The sequence below is a fragment of the Maniola hyperantus genome, chromosome 19 (genome assembly GCF_902806685.2).
Source record: "Maniola hyperantus chromosome 19, iAphHyp1.2, whole genome shotgun sequence".
In the NCBI taxonomy this organism is placed as follows: Eukaryota; Metazoa; Arthropoda; class Insecta; order Lepidoptera; family Nymphalidae; genus Maniola; species Maniola hyperantus.
The window spans coordinates 11802474-11828109 of record NC_048554.1 but is presented as its reverse complement, the minus strand read 5'-3'; the positions used below and the strand labels follow the sequence as shown (position 1 = coordinate 11828109).

General features: G+C 38.5%; 3 protein-coding genes and 1 long non-coding RNA gene across 4 annotated transcripts in view; 2 read left to right on the top strand and 2 right to left on the bottom strand.

Annotated features, from left to right (window-relative positions):
• LOC117991396 (outer mitochondrial transmembrane helix translocase-like) overlaps nucleotides 1-25636 on the top strand; it is a 48573-nt gene that overhangs the window by 9843 nt on the left and 13094 nt on the right. The gene's annotated exons all lie outside the window — the stretch shown is intronic.
• On the top strand, nucleotides 89-2973 carry LOC138403612 (uncharacterized). Its single transcript, XR_011237843.1, has 2 exons — nucleotides 89-2073; nucleotides 2112-2973. It is a non-coding gene; the product is annotated as an uncharacterized lncRNA (long non-coding RNA).
• Nucleotides 3041-7251, bottom strand: LOC117991405 (uncharacterized). The gene is made up of 4 exons (XM_034978999.2): nucleotides 7035-7251; nucleotides 5936-6420; nucleotides 3860-3993; nucleotides 3041-3080 (listed from the first exon to the last, which is right to left on the bottom strand). Exons 1-4 carry the CDS (start codon nucleotides 7214-7216, stop codon nucleotides 3066-3068), a joined length of 816 nt encoding a protein of 271 aa, XP_034834890.2. The 5' UTR covers nucleotides 7217-7251; the 3' UTR covers nucleotides 3041-3065.
• On the bottom strand, nucleotides 16928-19083 carry LOC117991509 (uncharacterized). Its single transcript, XM_034979103.2, has 2 exons — nucleotides 18902-19083; nucleotides 16928-17633 (listed from the first exon to the last, which is right to left on the bottom strand). The coding sequence occupies exons 1-2, from the start codon at nucleotides 19081-19083 to the stop codon at nucleotides 17150-17152; spliced, it is 666 nt and encodes a 221-aa protein (XP_034834994.2). The 3' UTR covers nucleotides 16928-17149.

Below are 25636 nucleotides of genomic sequence, written 5' to 3'. Positions count from 1 at the left end.
CATCTTAGGCTGCATCATCACTTACCACCAGGTGAGATTGCAGTCAAGGGCTAACTTGTATCTGAATAAAAAATAAATAAAAAAAAAGTGGGATACCGTACTTCCTAGAACGCGGGAAGCGAAAAGTTGACTAATAAAACTAGATTCTTTTACTTACGCGGACGTCAACTATATGTGGGCTTAGTACAGTTTGCACGTTTCGGCAACGTTGATATGTTTCGAATATCGAAACGCTATAACGTCAAAGAAAAAAGGACCTTAACGTAGTTAGAGACTACATAATCAAGACTCGACTCGCTTCACTCCCGTCTGTTAGCGCTGACCCTAATAATATAATCGGGTACTACAGCTTGAGTTACCATTTACCAACAAAAATTGTGTATGAGTGTTAGGGTGACCAATCAACACTGACCTATGCTGCACTGTGCTGTGCTACTCTAAGCTAACTTTCTGGTGCTGTTTTTTCCACAAAAAACATTGAGCTGCGCGGTGTGTTGTTTTTTTTTTTTTTTTTTTAAATGAATATTAGCTATTTTTTAAAATAACTAATACTCCCCTTTCCTCTCCAATTAAGCGTCAAGCTTGTGCTAGGAGTAGGTACGACAATAGTGCAACGGGCGGGGTTTGCACCGTCGACCTTTCGGTTTTCAGTCCACTCCTATTACGGTTGAGCTATTGAGGCTCTGTGTCAGCTATAGCATAACGTAACTAAAAACGGTTACCGTGCCTATAGGGTACCGTATCGGTATTGTCGTAGCTAGCAACGGTTAGGCGTCCACTATAGTTCGATACCGATATTCGGCAACGGTTATCAATATCAGTATTGAAACTAAATAACGGTTGGATAACCGCTGCCAGAAATAGCCGATAACGCCCATCTCTAGTTTGTATCTTCATTATAATCTAAGAGGAGCGATAGAGCATAGCACAGCGTAGCGCAACATAGCTCAGTGTTGATTGGTCACCCTTGCTGTATATTAATTCGATGTTATTTACGCTTATAAAGCCACTAGGTTGTGCGCACGTTTGTTGCAATAAAATGTTATATTTAAGTGTTTTTTATGTGTTGCCGAAAAATTGATGTTTGGGTGTTATAATGAAAATACTGTATGGCTGTTGACAGACGAAACAATTGAGTTGGGGCCAATCATCCAACCGACATCATTTAGAACAGCGCCGTGTTATCAGAAATAGTATGTTATGAAAAATTTGGGCGTGCGCCATATTATGGCAATACACACAAAATACATACATTCCAAATGTACTCGTATAAGTAGAGACTTAGAGTGAAATCTATAGAGCGCACCCTGACTTTGCTTAGACTTAAGACAGAGTTAAAATGAGACAGGTATATATCTCTCACATAAACCTGTATCGATCTAAGTCAATCTTAAGTCTGAGCAAAGCCAAAGTGCGCTTTATAGATCTCAGCCACAGACCTTTATTATGTGATCTCAGCCTTATACGAGTACGTTTTGTGCAGACCTCACAAACTGTCAGAACAGAATGTTGTTGGATCCAACCAAAGATATAAAAAAGCTCTAGATAAGCAAAGCTCATACAAATATTGTATTTTAACAAGACAACTTTAAAACTAAAACCTGACTACTCATATTAATAAACGCTGAAATATAGTAGAATTGTTTGTCGATCGGTATATTTTTTAATAAATATGACGTTACGCAGTGAGTGTATTTGGCAAACAATCTGGCGCCCTATATAATATTTTCTATAATTAATAATGACATAAAATACGACTTTTGCGTTTTTGCATATAATATTATGCGCTGCGTTTCACGCACAAAAGCGCCAACTCCTTTCGTAAAATTGTAATTTTGGATGGATGTTTGGTTAGGTTGGTTGGCGTAAATCGGGTCGTCTGTTCACAGCGTTTGCCTGTAAAGATTTATAAAATCATTTTCTAAGGATTCCTGCAAACTACAGATATTTGAGAGTTCTTATGTGATTTAAAAAACTAAATCCATCAGCTAGCTGATGGATTGTCAGTATTGAAACTAAATAACGGTTGGATAACCGTTGCCAGAAATAGCCGATAACGCCCATCTCTAGTTTGTATCTTCATTATAATCTAAGAGAAGCGTCAGCATCAGCTAGTTTGAAAACCCCCAAATGTCCAATTTACATGATGGCTTGAGGCTAGATCTAATCGGCATAGTTCGTCCAGACCCTATAAGCTGTGCAGATAGATCGCTTATCCTGTAGTGTGCGGGCATTCTTACGGCGGTTACGCACTCATCCGATCCGAGTCCGTGAAAATACGTTTCTTTTTCTGTGTATGGTAGCTTATGACATGTCGTAGATAAGCGCTGGTATTCTCACGGATGACGGATAGAACTCTGATGACGGAGGTGCAGTGCGTAATCGCTTAAACAATGTTAAGAGGGGTTTATTCGTAGCGCGCTCCAAACAAACGTAGTTAAACTCAAAAAAGTAGATAAATTCTAGGAACTATATCTGTCTGTGGTTTTCCAGTTTTAAAGTTGGTTTCAAGAATCTTACATGCAGTACGCGACCGAAAGTGATGAACATCGGCCTTTAGAATGACATTTCATCTTTGTAGAGCGTTGTCTCTGTCACTCATACACATATGACGCTTTGTCGGTCTTAACGACCGCGACAGTGCTCTACAAATCTGCTGTCTCCTTCTAAAGATCGATGTTCATCACTTTTGGCCGCGTACTGTAAAAATCTTTACCCGTGTAACTTTAAAACTTGTTATTCTTACGGAAATCTGACACACGACAGACACAGATGTTAGTTTCTAGAACGTGCCTACAAAATTAGATCGAGTTTGATTGATTAATCAAACGAAAACCAAACTACGATTGTATGGAGCGAGTGACGGAGGAACCCCCGTTAAAATCGTTTTAATTTGTAGATATTATTAAAAGTTAGAGATCTTTGATTGTGCAGATATTATGTAAATAAAGGGAATAAATGAAGTGAAAAACAGTTTATTTTGTTTCATATATTTTTAATTTAAGATTAAATTTAGTTGTCCTTATTAGTATGCTTACACTGATATTCTAACTTTCTTAAGATATTCACCAAAAAGATACCTGGAAATAAATAAATAAAAATCGGTCCAGTGCTAGTCGGGCTTGCACACGAAGGGTTCCGTAGTCCGTACCATCGTATAAGAAAATTTATTTATTTTAATTATTTCACATGGGGCTGATTCTCTTGTACACAATCTCTAAACTAAACTCAAATGGCACGTCTAAATCTATTGCTATCCCTATCATAATGTTGCTTGCGGAAAAGGATAGCACTAGATTTAGACCTGTTAATTTAGTTTAGAGATAGTGTACAAGAGAATTGGCCGACGGCCATTTTTAATTATTTGTTGTTATAGCGGCAATAAAAACACTCAAAAATTTCAACTCTACCTATCAAGGTTTACGAGATACAGCCCGCTGACAGACAGACGAATGGACGGACAGCGGAGGGTAATAGGGTCCCGATGGTACCCTTCGGGTACGGAACCCTAAAAATACTTATTTGTAAGTGTAATCTATTTTTCTTTCACTGACTTAAAAGGAAAACCAGTCTTAAGAGGAGCACCGCACGTAGGCATATGAGCAGGTATCGTGTTATTGGCATATGAATAGGCTCCAAAAAATATTATACAGTGCGACAAGGTTCTTTTGGCGCGTGGCGAAAATCGGTACTAATGTTGCCGTCAAGTGTCCCCTTTGTTCTTGTTTGAATAGTCTAATCGAAACTTCAGTCTAGTGCTGACGTCACTAAAATAACGGCCACGCGCATTAGCAATTTGTGGGAATTTATACTAAACTTTATTATTTATAAGTAATATTTATACGATTTAGGTACGTACCTTTTTCCGTTTTTTGCTATGTTTATTTCTTGATCTAGGTTGGCGATGATTTTTCCTTTTCTTCAAACTGTATTTCGAGTTGTATTTCTTCGGCGGTGGTCTAAGGATCATGTTTCTTAGAAGATCGAGCAAACCTGTGGGAATACATTACCGATTGGTTTGGTTGTGATATTTTCTGCAGGCGTACATTTTTATAAAAAAAAAAAAGGATTATTAGCCAAATTAAAATGACTAATATTCCCCATTCCTCTCCAACTAAGCGTCAAGCTTGTGCTAGGAGTAGGTACGACAATAGTGCAACGGGCGGGGTTTGAACCGTCGACCTTTCGGTTTTCAGTTCACTTCTTTACCCGTTGAGCTATTGATTTTGAAAGCGGTTAGTGAGGCGAAAATAACTTATTCCGTTTGTCCACCCTAGGAGTGGGGTGTATGTATGTACCTACCTACTTGAAAACGGGTGTCGGTTTATCCACCCTGGGTTATAAAACCGGTCAAGTGCGAGTCGAACTGGGGCTCCGTACCATCGTACAAGAAATACCTACCACTTTTTAATCCCACACCTAACCCATTGTGCACTCGTGACTTCGTGCAAGTTAATGACCGGACAGCGCCATCTATGATGTGGTTTAGTATATTATTTGTTCAAGGACACATTTTAATTTTTTGTGATGCAACCACATATTCACGCTTTTCGGATTTTTTTCATTACTTGTGATATAAGATCTAGCTACCTGCCTCATGATTGTAGGTCAATGGGAAGTACCCTATAAGTTTTGATTATCTTTTCTTGACAGACACGAAAGACATAGGTACAACAAAGTGTTCCTATTATAAGGGTGCCTTTTTTTCCTTTTGAGGTACGGAACCCTAATAATAACCCTAAAACCCTACAAAACACACGGTAACACCCTGCAGGCTGCAGCTGCAGGGTGGTTGTTTTATTTATTTATTTTTTATTTCATCCACAATCCACATAAACCTACTACAAATCTCCCTCTGCACAGGTTCAAGTTATTTTTAGGGTTCCGTACCTCAAAAGGAAAAATCCCTTTGTTGAATCAAAATCACTTTGTTGTCTGTCTGTCTGTCTGTCTGTCAAGTAACCTATAGGGTACTTCTCGTTGACCTAGAACCATGAAATTTGGCAGGAACGTAGGTCTTATAGCAGACATGAGCGGAAAAATATCTTTGTGGTTACATCACAAGAAAAAAATTAAAATGTGTTCATGAACAAATATTGTTATTTTCAACTTTCAAAGTAAGATTACTATGCTAAGTGGGGTATCGTATGAAAGGGCTTTACTTGTACATTCTAAAACAGATTTTTATTTATTTTTAGGCATAATAGTTATTGATTTATCGTGCAAAATGTCGATAAAATACGATTTGACGACGAGATTACGAGATTGTAGTACGGAACCCTCAGTGCACGAGTCTAACTCGCACTAGGCCGGTTTTATTGTACCTAGACAACATCATTCACAAAATTAAGGTGCAATTTTAATTATTAGTGCAATAAAAGACGAAAGGTGCTTTTAAAATTATTATTATTTATTTAAGTCGTAAAAATGATAAAATCTATAATACTTATTGGTGCATTGTACACTTATCATAATAATTACATTTTAATATCTTTTCTTACTGTCTAGGTAGTTAGATACTTTTATTAGTACCTACCTACCTAAGTAAATAGCTTTGTTCGTACATTCGGTTATTTTTGTGGTATTAAACCAAAATCAGTAAGACTAACTCTACAGTCTCACCATGATCACAGAATATTAATAAAGCTAGACAGACTAAAGAAAAATGAATAGACGGAGCTTCTTAGTAAAAATGTGCTCATAAAAGGGAAAATGATCGTCTCACAATATCAAAAGTAGCATTGTAAAAAGCAAAGATGCTGTAGTGTAGTCCACTTTTCCGTTCACTATATCTTTTGCTTTAGTCTGTGATCGAAATTACTAACTAATTAGTTTAGTTATAAGTTACATTACAACCCAGTGAGATCGTCACGCATACATGCAGAAAATTAGCAGAAGGTGGTTAATTAGCTCCAATTTCATACACCATTCTCACCTTGGTCGATTCCATCTAACGGCACCGCTTCTATAGGGAAGCTCTCAACACCAGGCCTGATCGATATATCAGAACAAGCTCCAAAAGTTTCCTGGTTTCCACATCCCAACCCTGAGGTCCCGTCATCACAGACACCCCAGTTGTTACCAGCGATGTACCGCCATTGTAAAACGCAGTGTTCACAAACTAATCCTTTGGGTAGACGGTAGTTCAAAGAGTATATTCCACCGTGTGGGGGGTAGAATCTGAAGCCACCGTCTTCAAGCTCAAGGGGGTATTCGTCAAAGCACGATTGGTCAGTATTTTTTGGGTCTGGGCAGAGCTTGAAAATCCAGTAACCTCTGTGGTAAGCTGTTATGTGGACGGTTATATTGACGACCTGGCCTGCATCGTAATCAGCTACTATGATGCCTTCACCAAATATACCACCGAGCTCATGAGGTCTTGGTTCGGCATCGTCGTAGGGATCCCCGCAAAGACCGCATCTGTTTGGAACAAAAATATTATATACCTGGATGTTTACTAGGCCTTTTTTTTTTTAATTTATAGACTAGTGCTTGGCTGCAATCAGACCTGGGTGGCAAGTGATGATGCAGCCCAAGATGGAGCGCGCTTGCCTAGAAGCTGCCTATTCACTCGTCTTGAAGGTACCTACCCATATTATAATTGGTCTTGGAGGGGAAAAGTGATGCTGGAAGGGTGTTAGATTGATTGAGATTTGATTGATTAGACTAGATTTACGCGACTTTGAAGTGAAAACTTCTTTAGGCGCTTGGGCGATTTTGGTGTGGGTATAAAATTCCAAGATGCATGAGCAACTTCAATCCGGGTCTTTATTTCATGATGGACCCCATTATTCATTTACCCATGTACCATAGTATCTCCATGTCTCAACTGATAGATAACCATTGTTAGATGAAAGTCTCTAGCAAGGATTTCTACTGAATATGGTCTTATGCCGCTTGAGTCCAGTAGTTCCCGGCTTCTCGCTTGAAATCCTCCTTTTGCCTAAGAGCTCTCGACACAGCATTTTCCGGTGCGTCATCGCCATTCAAAAATCCACATATTGTGAGCTGCTTAGAATACCCAGAAGACTTACTTCCCCTCGTTCATTTGGTACTGCCTCGCAAAGCCCCCGCAGTTGAGGCCGTCGTCGTCATAGTTGGCGCGCGTGGCATAGCCGCTCCGCCACATGGAGGCCCGGGATGGCGGGCCCAGCACTCGCCCGTGACCCGCCACCAGCACGACAACTGCTGCTAGTGTCAGCAAGATACGCAACATCTGAAACCAAAGTGGTAGTGCATATCGGTTTGCTTCTCCTGTATTATAATGTGGGTGCTGCTACACCGTACATTATAATTAGGTACTACTATAGTTGGGCCAATATGAACGTGCGAACGGAGTCATAAATCATTATTGTCATAGGGTTGTGAGAATTCCGCAGATGTCGCCACCGATAAAGGGATGCCGTTCGGACGCAGGTATTTTACTTTGCTAACGCCTACGCTATTATATTGGACGCTAATTTTGCTGTCTCCCCTCGCTCATAATCGACTATCGAAAAATCTCGATTTCGAATCTCGATTCGATTTTTCGATCTTCCGAAAAGTTTACCAGAGGATCATGTCCCAGTTCCATAAGGTAAAGTGTGAGGTCTGATAAAAATTATTTATTATTTCGTTCGCACGTTCATAATAGCCCAACTAGGTATAGACGGAAAAATTATATTAATAATTATCGAGCTAAGCGATGCATCGACTACGGTAGGGAAAGCACGGGAATATGCCACTCGCGCATCCCATCAATAGCTCTCATTCATATTTCATAGCACGCATCCCTCCATATAAAAAACATAGCTTCGTTGAACCCGTTTCCAACTCTCTATGTGGAGCAATGAAAATTATTGGTGGCTGTCACACATCCATAGTAACGTAGCATAGCACATTACTGGTAGAAAAGCGTCTGGTCTTATGGCCTCACCTTGTCTTACCTTATAAAATTGGAATCTTCAGTAATAATTTTAATTATCAAAACTTTAACACAAAATATGAAATCACGCACAACTGTTTTCAGCGCAAAATCAGTGACAAACTATCGTTAAACAAGAAAATCGCATACAATTTATACTACTTATAAATTGTAGTATTATAAATCTTTATCACCTGATACCTAGTCGTTATCAGCACTTGGAATCAAAACAATGAGTAAACAACGGGTCATTTTATTTGTTTGAAAATTGGGGATTAGCGAAATTAAAGAGCTTCTCGGATTTGCCGCGGTTTTTTTCACAAGATTGGACAATTTCTTCCGGTTTTAGTAATTGACTTTTTATTACTTAGTTAATTACAATGAAAAAATTTATAGAAATAACTAAATAACTAGTCAAATATAAGTGTGTTAGTTAATCCGGGGGTACACGACCTAATTTTTTTGCTGTAAAATTTCTGAAAATTACATGTGAAATTCTGTGCGTGAAGTTCTCTTCGGTGTTTTGTCTGCGTATAGATCGAATCTTACATTTCTAAACGAAAAAAAATACAGTTTTGGCTTCAGTGTCGATTATAGAGAACTCTCCAAGAAACATTAAATTAAAGCTGTGATAGCCTAGCGGTTAAGACGTCCGCCTCTTAATCGGAGGTCGGGGGTTCGATCCCGAGCACGCATCTCTAACTTTTTGGAGTTGTGTACGTTTTAAGTAATTAAATAACACTTGCTTTAACGGTGAAGTAAACCATCGTGAGGAAACCTACATGCCTGAGAGTTCTCCATACTGCTCTCAAAAGTGTGTGAAGTCTGCCAATCCGCACTGGGTCAGACTATGGCCAAACAAAACCCTTCTCATTTGAGAGGAGACCCGTACTCTGTAGTGAGACGGTCATAGTTTGATCATGATGGTGACGGTATACTTACATAATATCCGACCACATTTCAGAATCACATTTCATGACAGAATTTTTTCCGTAAAATTTTCAATATTTATCCGCTAAATTCCGTAGGCGCTGCGTTAAAAACGAATAGTCCTCAGAACAAGGACTATTAGAAGTAGCCCTATTGTAACACTTACTGTTAGAGCGAGATAGCTAAATGCATTTAAACTCTTATTAGAACGTGACAAAATGATTATGTTTTGTCCTTATCACCGTGGCCACTTTTTTTGTTTGCCAAAATGTATTCGTACGTGAGTATTTGGCAAACAACGTGAAGTGAGGTTATGTTGACTCAAGTATTGTAAATAAATAATTGATTCGTTTAGTTGTTTTTTGTTTTTGAAGTTATTGTGCAATGGTGGGTTGCAGATACTAGGCTACAATAGCCGAAGCGAACGTAAAATAGACGGAATAACATTTCACAAGTAAGTATAGTATAAGTACCTCTGCCTGAGCGAGAGGGACTGAGGGGGCCACGCTAGTTGCATATCTGGACATATCTGTGAAACAGTCAAATCGTGCGAAAGCTATCAATGCAGTCATTATAAAGGTGGATATGTTCGCAGGATTACAAATCAGTCAACTTGTGATGCATAAGTAGACATTACTTAGGCTTGTCTAGTAACTTTCATCGATATTTGCCTTGTAAACCAAGCACGCACTATAAGTAATTTGCAATCTAAGTAAATTCAATTAAGTAGGTACTTTACTTACACATTTGTTCGCGAATCCATATCCATACTAAGTAATATTATAAATGCGAAAGTGTGTCTGTCTGTCTGCTAGTTTTCCACGGCCGATTTGACGAAATTTGGTACAGAGATAGCTTGTATCTCAGGGAAGGACATAGGTTACTTCTTATTCCGGAAAATCAGAGTTCCTAAGGGATTTTTAAAAACCTAAAGCCACGCGGACGAAGTCGCGGGTATCATCTAGCTTTAAATAAAACAGGCGCAAATACATTTGTAGAATAGAGATTAAAATACCTATTGATACGATTTACGAAATAAAAATCAAAATTGTAGCTATTGCTAATTGCTGATCCTTGTTTTGGTTTTCTTAATTTTCTATTTTCATAGTGGAAATACAATATTATTCTGTAATAAAAAGATACCTAGCTATGGTCCGTGACAGGTTGTGATGACGATCGGGGTATGAGGCGGGGGGAGGCCCCGCCGGACGCACATCACGCACGCTCGCCCGCAGCGGGTTAGCGCGGGGACTGTACAGGTGTGCGGGGCGCTCCCTCCCCGATTGCCATTTCGATGGTGCGTACTACTTCCTACGTCCGTTTCCCTAGATATCGTAGGTTACGATACGACACGAAAAGCTGGTAACAGACAGACAGACAGACCTTTCGTATCTACATATTGATATATATTACGGTTTTTTCTAAGTTTTTTCGAATAGATGTACGTAGTACATACCTACTTACCTAACTAAACCTTTTTAACCGATTTTGTATATAATAAGGATTTTCTATAAAATAAACCTGGTGCGTATAAGCCAACTTCAAAAAAAAAAACCGGCCAAGTGCGAGTCAGGCTCGCGCAATGAGGGTCCCGTACTAACAGTCGTATTTTTTCGACATTTTGCACGATAATTCAAAAACTATGATGCATAAAAATAAATAAAAATCTGTTTTAGAATGTACAGGTAGACCTTTCATATGATACCCCACTTGATATAGTCACTCACTTCGAAAGTTGAAAATACTAATTATTAGTTCAAGACCACAATTTTTTTTTGTGTGATCTAACCCTAAATTCACGGTTTTCAGTTTTTTCCCCAAATGTCAGCTATAAGATCTACCTACCTGCCAAATTTCATGATTCTAGGTCAACGGGAAGTACCCTGTAGGTTTCTTGACAGACAGACAGACAACAAAGTGATCCGATGAGGGTTCAGTTTTTCCCTTTGAGGTACGGAACCCTAAAAAGGAGGGTTCTCAATTAGGTGCGTTTTTAGTAAGGTAAGGAATAAGTTTTTATCACTGAGTGCATTGTCAATTCTCAGAATATAAATTATAATACCTATTTTAGGAACTTTCTCGTGCAAAAACAAAAACATCGTTATATACATGGCTATTAAATTTAGTTATATTATGATGATTTTATTACAGGAAGTCTGATTCCAACAATAGTATATCTAATCTCTATAACATTTTAGTGTTCTTTCCCCTAGCAGATAAACGTCTATCTTTATGAGTTTTTTTTTTTGGTAGGAATACCTACCTACTAGTCATTCATACGTTCAAAGCACGTAGAAGGAATATAATAATCAAGTGCATAACAATAATGCAATAATGGTTTTATCAATTTTGATGACCTCTCCAGCTGATAAATGTCAAGTTAGCCCTTGACTGCTATCTCACCAGGTGGTAAGTGAAGATTATAGTCGGAATAACCTGGTGTTGCAGTTTTTACTCATATCTACCTCCCTACAGTGCGACAAGGCTATCTTGACGCTACTCATGAATGAGGAAGTTTCAGGGCGAACGTTCCATAAAATTATCATAGATGGCGCTGTTTACTGCACCCACTAAAAACGAAAAATAATTTCCGAGCGAAGGTATACGCTATAATAATTTGTACGTAAAACATCCTGCAAAACAACAACGTCAATAAAACATACGGACAGCCAGGCAGCTCTTTCAGCTCTGTCCTCTGAGGTTGTTAACTCAAGACTGGTTGAAAACTGCAGAGACACCCTGGCCCAATACCGCGTGGTTCTACGCTGGGTACCAGAGCATGCTGGAATAGTTGGCAACGAAAATGCTGACATTCTGGCTAAATCATATAGATATAGGTATTATTTTTCGTTTTTACACAGCGCCATCTATGAAAATTTTATGGAACGTTCGCCCTGAAACTTCCTCATTGGAACTTCCAATATACATTATCCGTATACATGCAGTCGAGTAAAAAAATACTTACAGTGTACATTTAGGTACATACTAAATCCGTCGTTTCATAGGTACTTATAACTTCAAATTGAAACCAAGTGTTCAATTCATGACTTCGCACAAACACACACACACACAGGTTCTATAAGAACATTATTTTTTTCAATCCATCTATCGTTTCTACATAGTCTGTGTGTTAATTTTTTTTAATATATTTAATAGATAGACTACCTACAGCAACAGATTTTTAATCTCCTACTACGCTATTGCAGTACAACAGTGTTTTATGCAATATTTTATTAAGTAACTAAAATTTTTTTTTTACCTTCAAAGATACCTTCTATTATGTTAACTCAAACTTATAAAACTGAATTTATATTAGGTATTGTTTTATATTTAATATTTTTTATTTATATTTAATAAGTAAGTACCTATACATTTATCATCTCGTAGGTATATTATGTACCTACCTACGTTTAAATATTGAATTTTTTAAAATAAACCTAAATCTTGGGTATAATTGCCTCGCTGCGGCGGTGGTCTAGAATACTCTAGATGAGGTTTTAGATTTAAGCTATTATGGTTTTTATTTAATTTTTTCAGCTTTAATTTAAATTAAAGTTTAAGCAGTTTTAATTTCCGAATTTCATTTCCGCACTGCATTCGGAAGTGCGCCCGCGCAACTGTTCGGAAGTAAGCCGAATTTTTCTCAACAAGTGCCTTTCTAATTCGTTTGATCTCAGGGCATTTCGCTTTCTCCTAAAATCGATCTCGAGCTCCGTGACTTAGACAGTTCATTAAACAGAGGCGTGACTTATTATTTTCTAAGTAAATAATTACCTAAGTACGTTACGCTAAAGGTCTTCGCACATCACACAGACTCGTCGCCGAATCCACTCTGAATAGTCTCACAGTTGACTTTCAGAGGCGTGATTTATTATTTTCTTAATAAATAATTACCTACGTTACGCTAAAGGTCTTCACACATCACACAGACTCGACGCCAAATCCATTTCGAATAGTCTGACAGTTGACTTTCAGAGGCGTGATTTATTATTTTCTTAATAAATAATTACCTACGTTACGCTAAAGGTCTTCACACATCACACAGACTCGACGCCAAATCCACTCCGAATAGTCTCACAGTCGACTTTCAGAGGCGTGATTTATTATTTTCTTAGTAAATAATTACCTACGTTACGCTAAAGGTCTTCGCACATCACACAGACTCGACGCCGAATCCACTCCGAATAGCCTCACAGTTGACTTTCAGAGGCGTGATCTATTATTTTCTTAGTAAATAATTACCTACGTTACGCTAAAGGTCTTCGCACATCACACAGACTCGACGCCGAATCCACTCCGAATAGTCTCACAGTTGACTTTCAGAGAAGTGATTTATTATTTTCTTAGTAAATAATTACCTTCGTTACGCTAAAGGTATTCACACATCACACAGACTCGACGCCGACTCCATTCCAAATAGTCTCACAGTTGACTTTGATTGTTTACGTGACTTATTATTTTCTAAGTAAATAATTACCCACGTTACGATAAAGATATTCGCACATTAAACAGACTCGACGCCGACTCCACTCAGACTAGTCTCACAGTAGGAAATATGATTGGATTTTGGTGGAAATTTCAATATCGGGTTTTTTAAAAACTTACAGGAATACAGGCGGTCGATGTCCCGGGCATCATCTAGTAAAATCACTACCCAAAGTGTTTTTTTATTGGTTTATGGGTTTGTTGATTTGTCCCTCAATCATGTCGCAACGGAGCAAGGGATCGACATGATTTTTTGCATGGATGTAATTAAAGATCAGGAGAGTGATATAGGAAGTTAGGCTGTTTTTATTCCGGAAAATCAAAAGAGTTCCCATGGGACTTTTAAAACCTAAATCGACACGGATGGAGTTGCTAATACCTTTATTTTTTGTTTTTTATTTTATTTTTATTCAGATACAAGTTAGCCCTTGACTGCAATCTCACCTGGTGGTAAGTGATGATGCAGTCTAAGATGATAGCGGACTAACCAGCCCCCCAATTGTGTAAGAATAACCATTTCATGGCTATCGCAATCGTCAAGAAACTGGAAGGGGTATGGCAGTTTTTATTAAACCCATACCCCTTTGGTTTCTACACGGCATCGTACCGGAACTCTAAATCGCTTGGCGGCACGGCTTTGCCGGTAGGGTGGTAACTAGCCACGGCCGAAGCCTCCCACCAGACCAGACCAGAAATTTAGAAATTATAAAATTCCAAACCCCTGCCAGGAATCGAACCCGGGACCTCCCACTATTAAGACCACAGCGCTCACCACTGCGCCAGGGAGGTCGTCAAATACCTTATATAGCCTTTATTAAGTGACTCAGAGCAATAAATATGTATATTTGTACAGATAGATAAGCAAATATTCCTTATAAGTATTATCAAATTCTTGGCAATGATTACGAAAATCCACTCCAGTTGAACGATATGGAATTACCATCAGGGCCGTCCATCCGTTTGCACAAACTTTCATCATCATCATCATCATCAACCAATAGACGTCCATGCTGGACATAGGTCTCTTGTAGGGACTTCCACACGCCACGGTCTTGCGCCGCCTGAATCCAGCGGCTCCCTGCGACTCGTCTGATGTCGTCCGTCCACCTAGTGGGGGGTCTTCCAACACTGCGTCTTCCGGTGCGAGGTCGCCATTCCAGCACCTTGGGACCCCAACGTCTATCGGTTTTACGAACTATGTGCCCTGTCCATTGCCACTTCAGCTTCGCAACCCGTTGAGCTATGTCGATAACTCTAGTTCTCCTACGCACAAACTTTAAAAGGAGTGTATTCGGAGCACTCTCAAACAAACGGAGTTAGATTCCTATTTGAATATTGACCAAACAAACTCGATGAAATGTGACAGTACACGTTCTAAGTGTAAATTATTCTGAGGTTTGAAATCTATATCATCTATGAAATGTTTCTCGAACGTTGCCTGGAAACCTCCTCCTTGCACTTGACAAATAGGTAAGTATTATGTGTGAAAGATTTCGCATAATGGAAAAGATTTATCATAGTCGATTTAAACAGACAGAATGTTTTGGCGTTTTGGCACACTTGATCTAATCTATCAATATATCAAATGTAAGGAAATTGTTAAATAAGTACTTAAATAGTTAAAATCTACGATCATCGAATCATAAATCAGATAAATAAAGCTGATTACACATTACAGTAAGCATCGCACCGGCCGCGGCCGCTCGTCCCACAATATTATTATGATAATAATAATATTGATAATTCAAATAAATAAATACTAATTATGGAATTGTGTTTTGAATCTTCTTGCAAATATTTGTATGTAAATAATAATCATTAATCTGTATTTAATATGTAATTTAATTTAATTTTGTTAATTAGCTTTAGGAAATGTATGATAATTTGTATGCATGCTATGTTTGCCTATAATAAGCTTGTCATTTTGTGAATGTATTTTAAATAGTTAAAATTGTTTTTGTGACTGTTTTTGTGAATGACTAAGCTGTTGGTCAACCCAATAAAGAAAATAAAATAAAAAAAGATAAACTTAATATTACCTATAGAACGCGACAGGTCGAGATAGCAATCTGGGAGGGAACGCCACACACATAAGCATAGCCCCTGCGCTAGTCCAGTGCGGGCGAGCGCGGGTGACATGCGGGTGTGCGGGGCGTACCCCCGCCTCATACCCCGATTGCCACGGACATTGCTACATGTCCGTGCGGTGTTATAGGTACATCCCCGTGCACGCGGCAGAAAGTACCTAATGTACATTGGCCTTTAGAATGACATTTCGGCTTTGTAGAGCGCTGTCTCTGTCACTCATACCTATATGACGCTTTGTCGGTCTCAACGATGGAGACAACGCTCTACAAATCTGCTATCTCCTTCTAAATGTCGATGTATATTACTTTCGGCTGCGTACTGTAAAGCCATTGGTCCTGCGCCTTGATCTTTCTCCGGTCGTGTCGGATTGTCGTCCCACCGGACTACGAGAGTGAGGGAATAAAGAGTGCACTTGTGTTTGCGCACACACTTGTGCAATATATCTGGCTGTGTGTTTCGTTAATTTGAACTGTCATGGCCAAAATTAGGTCAGAGAACTGAAAAATGCGTTTTGTGCGGCTCGTTTCTCACGATTCGTCACGTAGTGTACGATTAGCTTATACCTATCTATCGCAATGAAAAGAAATTTATCTTGATCTATCTATGTTCCGATTGCGATCTATGGATCTATAAACGGATTATATGCGGCAATCAAAGACAAAATTTCATAAAAAACTTTTTATTGCACACCGTAACGAAATAAATTAACATCAAAGATCACCGCGGTGGACTTGTGGACGACTCTATCAGGCATATTGTTTAAATATTTGAATAATTGTGACTCTTGGGTTGGTTGTAACATTTTAACGTAAAACTGAAGTAAAACTGTCACTAATTCTGATGTAAACAATCTTGTAAACTATATTGACAGGCGACTTAGAAAGTACAAACCTGTATCTACTTTACGCGGCCGAAAGTAATGTACATCGGCCTTTAGAATGACATTTTATCTTTGTAGAGCGTTGTCTCTGTCACTCATACCTATATGACGTTTTGTCGGTCTCAATGACAGGGACCACGCTCTACAAATCTGCAATCTCCTTCTAAATGTCGATGTACATTACTTTATGCGGCGTGCTGTACTTCTACTTCAATGGGTATAAACCATCGATGGTATAAACCTATTGCTTTCCTTTTCATAATCTCAACATCTCTAGATTTCAAAGACACTAAGTATTGAGTGTTTGAAAAACCTTGTGCTGGGTAATACCACCGCAATTTGACAGTTAAGTACAGTGTGATGTGATTGCAAGCATCTCTTATTGGCTGAATAAACCAAAAAATCATAAATTTAGCCAATCACGACATTCTGTGGATAACTTTCATGCTAAGGGCATAATAATGTGCCCTTTGTTTTTTAAGTGTATCCTGTATTCTCTGTAAATCTATTAACAATAAAGTTGTTTTAAATTAAATTAAAATGTTATGTGTATAAGTCCCGCAAATTGCTAATGCTCGTGGCCGCCATTTTAGTGACGTCAGCACTAGGCTAAAGTTTCGAGCCGATGGTATATTTTTATTTCGGCTGACGTCAAAATTACGTCATATCGATGTTCATGAGACATGGTTCTAGCGCAATAGCAATTTGCGGGACTTATAAAATATTTTATTTTAAAAAGTTAAGCTCAGGGTTCTGGAACAGACAAAGTAGAACATAATGGCTAGATTGACTATTAAGACATGCCTGAAGGAGTTCAAAAATACTGGCACGGTAAAGACGTCTCCGATTTTCATAATTTAAGCTTAACTAGCCTCGATAGGTGCCGGTCCTCCTTCAGGAATTGGGTGCGCTGGAGCTTTGATGGTTATGTCAGAACAAGCGCCAAAGGTTTCTTGATTCCCACATCCGAGATCTCCTCTTCCATCACCGCAGTAACCCCAGTTATTACCAGCTACGTATCTCCATTGAAGAACACAGTGCTCGCAAACCAGTCCTTGAGGGATTCTATAGTTAACTTTATATAGCCCTGCTGTTGGAGGGAAGAAGTTATATCCACCCCTTTCTAATCTTACAGGGAATTTGTCGAAGCATGCCTGGTCTTTGGAGTGAGGGTCTGGACAAATTTTGAAGTACCAGTACCCTCTGTGATGGACGGTAATCTCTACTTCAGCAGTGAAGACTTGCCCAGAGTAGTAGGTGGCAACGATGAGGCCTGAGCCATATTCGCCTCCAAGTTCGTGACGCCTTGGCTCAGGTTCATCAAAGGGATCACCGCAGAGACCACACCTGATTTGGGCAACAATGAAAAAATTTAGTTCAAAATAAATGATTATTACTACAGTCAAGTAGTTTTATTAAAATGAAGAGTCCCTAAATTATAAATGCGAAAGTATTTGTTTGTTGGTTAGTTGATTAATCACGCCACAACAGAGCAATGGGACAACGTGATTCACCGATATAGATAAAGACCTGGAGAGTGGCATAGGCTACTTTTTATTTCGGGAAACCCAACGGGCCCAGTCAAAAAATCAAATCCACGCGAATAAAATCACGGGCATCATCTAGGTACATTTTAAAACAACATGCTAACAAGTTAAAAGAATGTAATCAACAACAAAGGAACAAAACCTCTTGGATGCTTCGAAACATTTTTTTTTTTTTTTTAATAGATATAGCGAGCAAACGAGCAGGCGGGTCACCTGATGTTAAGTGATTACCGCCGCCCATGAACATTTGCAGCACCAGAGGAGCCGCCGATGCGTTGCCGGCCTTTTAGGAATTTGTTGGTCCGCCCCTTGAATAACCCCATGTTATAATCTAGTGGGAACACCGCCGATGGGAGTTGGTTCCACAGTTTGCATGTGCGTGGAAAGAAGGATCTGGCGCAGCGGACGGTCGAAGTGCACCAGACACCCAGATGGTGAGGGTGAAATTCCTTACGGTGGCGCGCGGTGCGGTTGTAGAAAAAAGAGGGTGGAATGAGGTCAAAAAGCTCCTCTGAGCACTCCCCATTATACAGGCGATAGAACACGCATAGGGAGCTAACGTCTCTGCGGTGCTCCAGGCTTTCTAACGAGCCGGTTAGTTTGGGATCGTCCACAAGTCGAACAGCCCGCCTTTGGATCCGATCAAATGGAAGGAGTTGGTACTGGGGTGCTCCAGCCCAAAGGTGGGAGCAGTACTCCATGTGAGGGCGGACTTGCGCCTTATAGAGTAGGAGCCTATGCTCGGGCGCCAAGTACCGCTTTGCTCTGTTGAGCACCCCAAGCTTTTTGGAGGCTAATTTGGCCTTGCTTTCCAAATGATCGCGGAATTGAACCTCGCTCGAAATGTGGACTCCAAGGATCCCAATGCTGTTGGAAGGTGTGAGGGGAGTGCTCTGAAAGAGAAGAGGTAATGTGAACGGGGACTTCTTGGCGGAAAACGCGCAAACCTGTGTTTTAGTTGGATTAAATTGCACTAGGTTTTGTGCTTGTGCTGAATTATCCAGGTCAGCTGAGGGTACAGTAATTCCAAATGAAGATGCCATTAAAAATAACTACTTAAGTACTTACTTTCCACTATTGACGGAAAACTGGTGTCCAAAACCACCGCAGTTAAGGCCATGGTCGTCATAGTTGGGTTTGGTGGGGAAGCCTTTACGCCACATGGAGGCTCTTGAGGGAGGCTCCAAGACGCGGCCGTGGCTGGAGACTGACACCACAAATACCGCTAATGCCAGAATATGACACAGCATCTGTGAATGTCATAAAATGGGTGTAATAATCAGTACCAAATGTCAAAACAAGACTTTGGCTCTTTCTATTCGGAGGGTTTGGTGAAGGAATAAATCGTAAGGAAATCTGCATGCCGGAAAGTTCTGCTTACTGTTCTCAAAGGTTTCTGAAGGCCGGCGCGATATGTTGACACTAACTCTAACTAATTTTGTTTGACAATAATTGAAAGCCTATCGAAATTAAACATCACTTTGCATTCAAACAATACGTAGACAACGACTGTAACACCAAAAAACAATTTTGCAATGTTTTACAAGTTACAGCTATACGTTAGTTACCCGATATTTACTTGTAAATAACAAAATAATTAAGCTAAGTACATAATTCATGAGCTACAGAATAGAATAAAAACTAAACAAAATATCCATTAAAATCTAAGCGTTACTACTTTATATACCAACCTTACAGTTTAGAACTAAACGAAGCTTTTGATAGCTTAAAGCACGCTTTATGTCAATTATTATAATGTATTACTAACTAAATGTACCTTGTGAATTAAAAATAAATCAAAACAATAAATGTAATTTACACTAAAAACAACCAAATTGTTTAGAATAATTAGATGAACTGCAAAGCACATTATATATATTATATACACACCATAATGGAGTAACCCAAGGAGGTCATTAACTATTATTTTAGGCTTACTTTCTATCTATGTCAAAGGTTTTCCTGTTTACTGTTAGGCTTACTTGTAAATCCCTAAATTTAGTTCCTTTATCAAAGAAAAACATACAGTTTGGGTTAATAAACTATAGTCTTATTTCCTTATAATTCAGGACCTAAAATATTAATTCGTCATTTCATATGTGAATCATTAGGTTATTACCCTCGGTCAAAAACAATCCATACTAATAATAATCAAAATGTATAGAAGCGAAATACCACTCACTCACTCACTCACTGACTGACTGACTGACTGACTAATCACGAAATCTCATGAACTATAAGGCCTACAAACTAGAAATTTGGAAGATAGGTTCTTTGTAGGTTTGGTTTCGGGAAGGTTCTATGAAAGTCCTATGTTTTTGAAGTTAGAGACATATGAAAATCGACATCTATGTTATTAGCTTCAAATAATATTATGCTAGCTTTTCACGACCCATACGTTTAACTTTAACCGATTAAAACGAGAGATATAAAGATAGCCTTACCTAGGAATAAAGAAACTCACATAAATTATGTATTATACCATACATGAACCCTGAAAAAATTACGGTCCTTCTTTTGACGATCTCCCTGGCGCAGTGGTAAGCACTGTGGTCTTATTAGTGGGAGGTCCCGGGTTCGATTCCTGGCATGGGTTTGGATTTTTTTAATTTCTAAATGTCTGGTCTGGTATAGTTGGAGGCTTCCGCCGTGGCTGGTTACCACCCTACCGGCAAAGCCGTGCCGCCAAGCGATTTAGCGTTCCGGTACGATGCCTTGTAGAAACCAAAGGGGCATGGGTTTAATAAAAACTGCCATACCCCTTCCAGGTTAGCCCGCTTCCATCTTAGACTGCATCATCACTTACCACCAAGTGAGATTGCAGTCAAGGGCTAACTTGTATCTGAATAAAATAAAAAAAAAATTGGGCAGTTGTGTAGGTAAATAGCCTCTATTGACTTGCACTGCATGCACAGAGTAATAAACGATTTCAGAGAAAGGTTGTAATATTAACTGAATTTTATAGTAGGTCATCATCATGATCAACCCATGGCCGGTTCACTACAGAGCACGGGTCTCCTCTCAGACGTCAGAATGAGAATGGTTTTGGCCATAGTCTACCACGCTGGCCATGTGCGGATTGGCAGGCTTCACACACCTTTGAGAACATTATGGTGAACTCTCAGGCATGCAGATTTCCTCCATAACCGTTAAAACAAGTGATATTTAATTATTTAAAACGCACATAACTCAGAAAAGTTAGAGGTGCGTGCCCGGGATCGAACCCCCGACCTCCGATTAGAGAGCGGACGTCCTAACCACGCTTTCACATTTATTATAGTAGGTCCTAATTATTTATTTAAAATAGTAATTTAATATATGTACTTAAATATTTTACCTTATTATTTTTTTCCCGCCCCCCTGGACAACAGAGTCAAAGCAACGGGCTACTCCTACAATCGTTTAGCAACTGTTAAAAAAACTTCCAAGATCATAAAATAGATCAAGACCATTTATACAATACTTACCGTGTTATAAAACTTATCACAAATAATAATCGCTTTCCAAAATAAGCTTGATAGGATCAAAAATCGGATAAATATCTATTATTTTGACAAGTGATAAGGGCTTAAAGTGATTCGTCAGATTCACCGACAAGTCCATAGATTTAGTTCTAAAGAGTAGTTTTAAACAGACGCTACAAAAATATGATGAGAGTTTTAATTTTTTCATGTAGTTTTATGGTTAGGATATGTAAATATCTACGTTTACTAGCACAGCAAAGAAAATACTGTTAAAACTGTTCTAGTATCCAGTAGGGATAATAACAGAAGGTGGTTCGCACTCGATTACTGGAGCGTTGATCCCTTGGATAAAAATAGTCCAGTGGCGTCACGCTCCTCGTAGGCCCACACTCCACAGCTCTGTTAAGACCTTCAGGTCCACCTCATTTGACCTCAGTTGCTACCTACTTGGTCGTACATCCAGGGTTGGACTAACCAACGCTCTAGAGCAGGTTTGTTAAAGATATATTATGTAGACTACATCCATATCATATCTAAATCAATACTAATATTATAAATGCGACAGTGTATCTGTTTGTCTGTCTGTCTGTATGCTAGCCTTTCACGGCCCATCTGTTCAACCGATTTTGACGAAATTTGGCAGATTTGGCTTGCATCCCGGGGCTACTTTTTATCCCGGAAAATCAAAGTTGCCACGAGATTTTTAAAAACCTAAATCCATGCGGACGAAGTCGCGGGCATCATCTAGTAAGTTATAACAGCTATGTGAAAGAGAAAATGTGGAGAAAATTATGGAATCTTTTTGAAAGTTATATAGGCAGTTACGAACAGGTAGTCATTTTTAAGTTTCTTTGACCTTCAATACAATAATATGTCAGCGATATCAGTAACCCACAGAATCGAGAAAAGGTATAGAGCTGGTTATGGTTATGGAGCTTATGGAGCGTTAAGATTTTCGCAAAACAGGTGACTGATTATTAATAAATAATTATAAATAAATAAATAATCTATTATTTCAGACCACAGTAGAGTCCATATTAAATTTACTAACGTTATATTTATTAGTGTGTTAATGAAGCATCAGTGCTGCACGGTATTGTAATTTGTAACAGACGTACGTACGTATTTGCATAGCATTACAGCCTTACAGTTTAATTTACATTGCTTTGGTAGCTACAGGTAGGATAGTCGGCGTTATTATTACTGTATGCAATGCGGGAGTAGCTAAAAATTGATTTTAGGTTGAATTAATGTCTAATATTAAGAAAAGTTTTGCGACTTTTGCAAGATTTATGTTCGAAAATTATAAAAACAATAACTTTATCTATGGTGCTTTTTGAGTAAGTAAGTATTTAATCTAAGAAATTTCTTCGATCTAAATATGTGGATAGTTTAAATTTACAAGAAAGTCATGAAATTGTTTTGTTATTCACCTTGCCGACAAACTATGCTAATTGTAGTATAACGTAGTTTTTCAGAACATTACAGTGTCTAATATATCTCACATTTTTGTTTCGTAATAGACTTTTAAACGAACAGCATGTATGTATACCTACTGTATCTATTACCTTATTTACAATTCTGTGGTAATCGCACACCATACGATACAAGTACGACTGTTGCTCTCGTATTTCGAGTAAAAGTATAAAGTAAGTAAGTAGGTAGTAGGCAGTGGCGTGCAGGTCAAAGAGGCATAAATGCACTGCTTACCCCTGTTGTAATAGCTCAATGTATAGTTTTCATTATGACCTGCCATTAAACAGGTTCCAACCTAACTAATGCCTACCCTGGCTTCAAACCCTGTGCACGCCACTGGTAGTAGGTAAGTATACCAACAGAGCAGATGCAACAAGATGTTTACTGACTTTTATTTTTATTTTCCAAAACCTGTCTTACAAAATTTATTTTGAACGAAACTTTCCGACTTATATAATTAATTGTTTTTTTACTCTAGAAAAAGGAGCGCTGAATTATTATACTTAATTTGAGTTTTAAAACATCGACCAAATAAATACCACACTATCAACACAGTTGATAGGTACCTACCTACATCTATACTTTTTTTTTTTTTTTTTTTTTTTTTTTGTTTATTTGAAAGTAATCAACAGCGTAAATACATAATTATTATTTAAATTTAAATCTAGGTATAACAGAAGGCCAAAAGAGATTACTTAAAATTATAATTAAACTATTTTAACAGAATAGAGTTAGAATAAATGTAGGTATATACAATAATAAAATAAAATTACGACAGTGTGTGTATGATTGTATGTGTGTGTGTATGCGTGTGTGAGTGTGTGCTTATGAGAATGTGTGAGCGTGTGTGCATGTGTGTGTGTGTGTAAATGGGAGTGTATGATTGCATGCATATTTAGATGTTAGCTACTTTTTTTTTTTTTGTTTTACGATGATAGTTTCTTAATTCCTTTTTAAATTTATTGTTTGATAGGTAAAATAAGTCAAACTCAGCGAACTGATTGTTATAAGTACGTACCAAGCGTGGAATTATAGAATTTCGCGCATAATTTGAGTTAGATTTGGGAACATTTAGAAGGCGCATTTCATTTTACTTCTATATCTATATCTACTAATATTATAAAACAAGTTTGTTAGTTTATCCTTCCTTCACGCACAAACTAAATCGACTACGAGGATAAAGTCGCGGGTATCAGCTAGTATTCAAATAGGAACCAAACTATTGTACGCGACAGGTCAAGATGGCAATCGGGGTATGAGGCGGGAGGACGCCCCGCACTCCCGCACGTCACCCGCGCTATCCCGCACGGGGTTAGCGCGGGGACTGTGCGGGTGTGCGGGGCATCCCCACCCCGATTGCCATCTCGAGCACTATATGTTTTGTATAGAAAAGTTACTTCTCTTAAATAATAAGTGCAATGTCTGTTTAGAGCTAGTCTATGGAAAATTAAACATGGATACTTTATATCCGTTTTGATAATAATAAACGATAATTAAACATAGAAACAAATATTTGGGGACATTGAGAATTATCTGAGATATCTAAGGATGTATTATTTACCAACAATTGCCTAATTACGGACAGGGCCGAGCTAGGTATGTTGTCACAGGGTCAGATAATAATGTAATCTGTGGCCCTACCGCGGTTGTTTGACAGCTACAATGTCACGATCGCAATCATCTCTGATTGGTTAATGCTCGCTCACTATTGGCCACAATGCATTGTTGCAACAAGAATCGCACAAATTCAGCCAATCAGAACAATTGAGATTGTAATAATGATTGATGCCGGTTTTAGACAAGAGTTTCGAGGATGTAAGTCCCGCAAATTGCTAATGTGCGTGGCCGCCATTTTAATGACGTCAGCACTAAACTGAAGTTTCGAGCTGATGGTATATTTTTATTTCGGCTGACGTCAAAATGACGTCATTTCGATGTGAATGAGACATGGTTCCAGCGCAATAGCAATTTGCGAGACTTTAAAGTTATAGCAGAAAAAATTGAATTCAAGACTCTATCTACGGAAATAAGTTAGCAGGTATCCGGCTCTCTTGGTTACGTAATCAAATGATAGCATAACATACCTATCCGTTGGCGTTAACCATTTTGAGTCACCAACCAATCACAAACATGCTTTCAGAAACAGAACAATCTGTATTCTGAGTCGAAATCATAGGTTTGTGATTGGTTGAAGTCTTCGGCTATGTCCGAGGGACGGTGGAGATTAAAAGGCAATTTTATAACACAAAGTTATGTTTATTCTTTGAAAAAAGTTTCAGTAAAATCATTTGAACGCCCTGAATTGAGTGAATTTATTAATTGTTAATTAAGTAATTTTATTTCGATAAAAAGTCGAATGTCAAAAAAGATATACAAGATTGGGTTCTAGAAAGCAATAGGGTTTCGACTTCTGGTTGACGGGCTCTAATTATTATTAAGTACCTACTAGCTGATGCCCGCGACTTCGTTCCCGTGGGAACTCTTTGATTTTCCGGGATAAAAAGTAGCCCATGTCACTCTCCAGGTCATTATCTTTACCCATGCAAAAAATCACGTCAATCCGTTGCACTATTGCGACGTGATTGAAGGACAAACCAACAAACCAAAACAAACTAACAAACAAACACACTTTCGCATTTATAATAGGGGTACTGATAAAGAGGGTACATATTGATTCATATTATATCAATAATGACCCCTTGAATCGCACCTCAAATAAACGTATTATTAATTAAGAACCGACAACAGCTGATAAGCCTACATGTACAATGCCCAACAACATTTCATTTTACAGTTTTACAGCAGTTATTTCCGTAATGAGCAAGTTTATTGAACCGTTTTATGATCCCCAATACAAGTGTTA

Bases quoted from the DNA above. Each gene is read 5' to 3' on its own strand.
- LOC117991405 (XM_034978999.2), bottom strand. From the start codon at position 7,216: ATGTTGCGTATCTTGCTGACACTAGCAGCAGTTGTCGTGCTGGTGGCG. The intron at 6,421-7,034 runs GTAAGTCTTCTG...TGTTCCAAACAG, and splicing joins TACCAAATGAACGAGGGGAA to ATGCGGTCTTTGCGGGGATC. The intron at 3,994-5,935 runs GTGAGAATGGTG...GTATTCCCACAG, and splicing joins GTTAGATGGAATCGACCAAG to GTTTGCTCGATCTTCTAAGA.
- LOC117991509 (XM_034979103.2), bottom strand. From the start codon at position 19,083: ATGCTGTGTCATATTCTGGCATTAGCGGTATTTGTGGTGTCAGTCTCC. The intron at 17,634-18,901 runs GTAAGTACTTAA...TGCCCAAATCAG, and splicing joins TTTTCCGTCAATAGTGGAAA to GTGTGGTCTCTGCGGTGATC.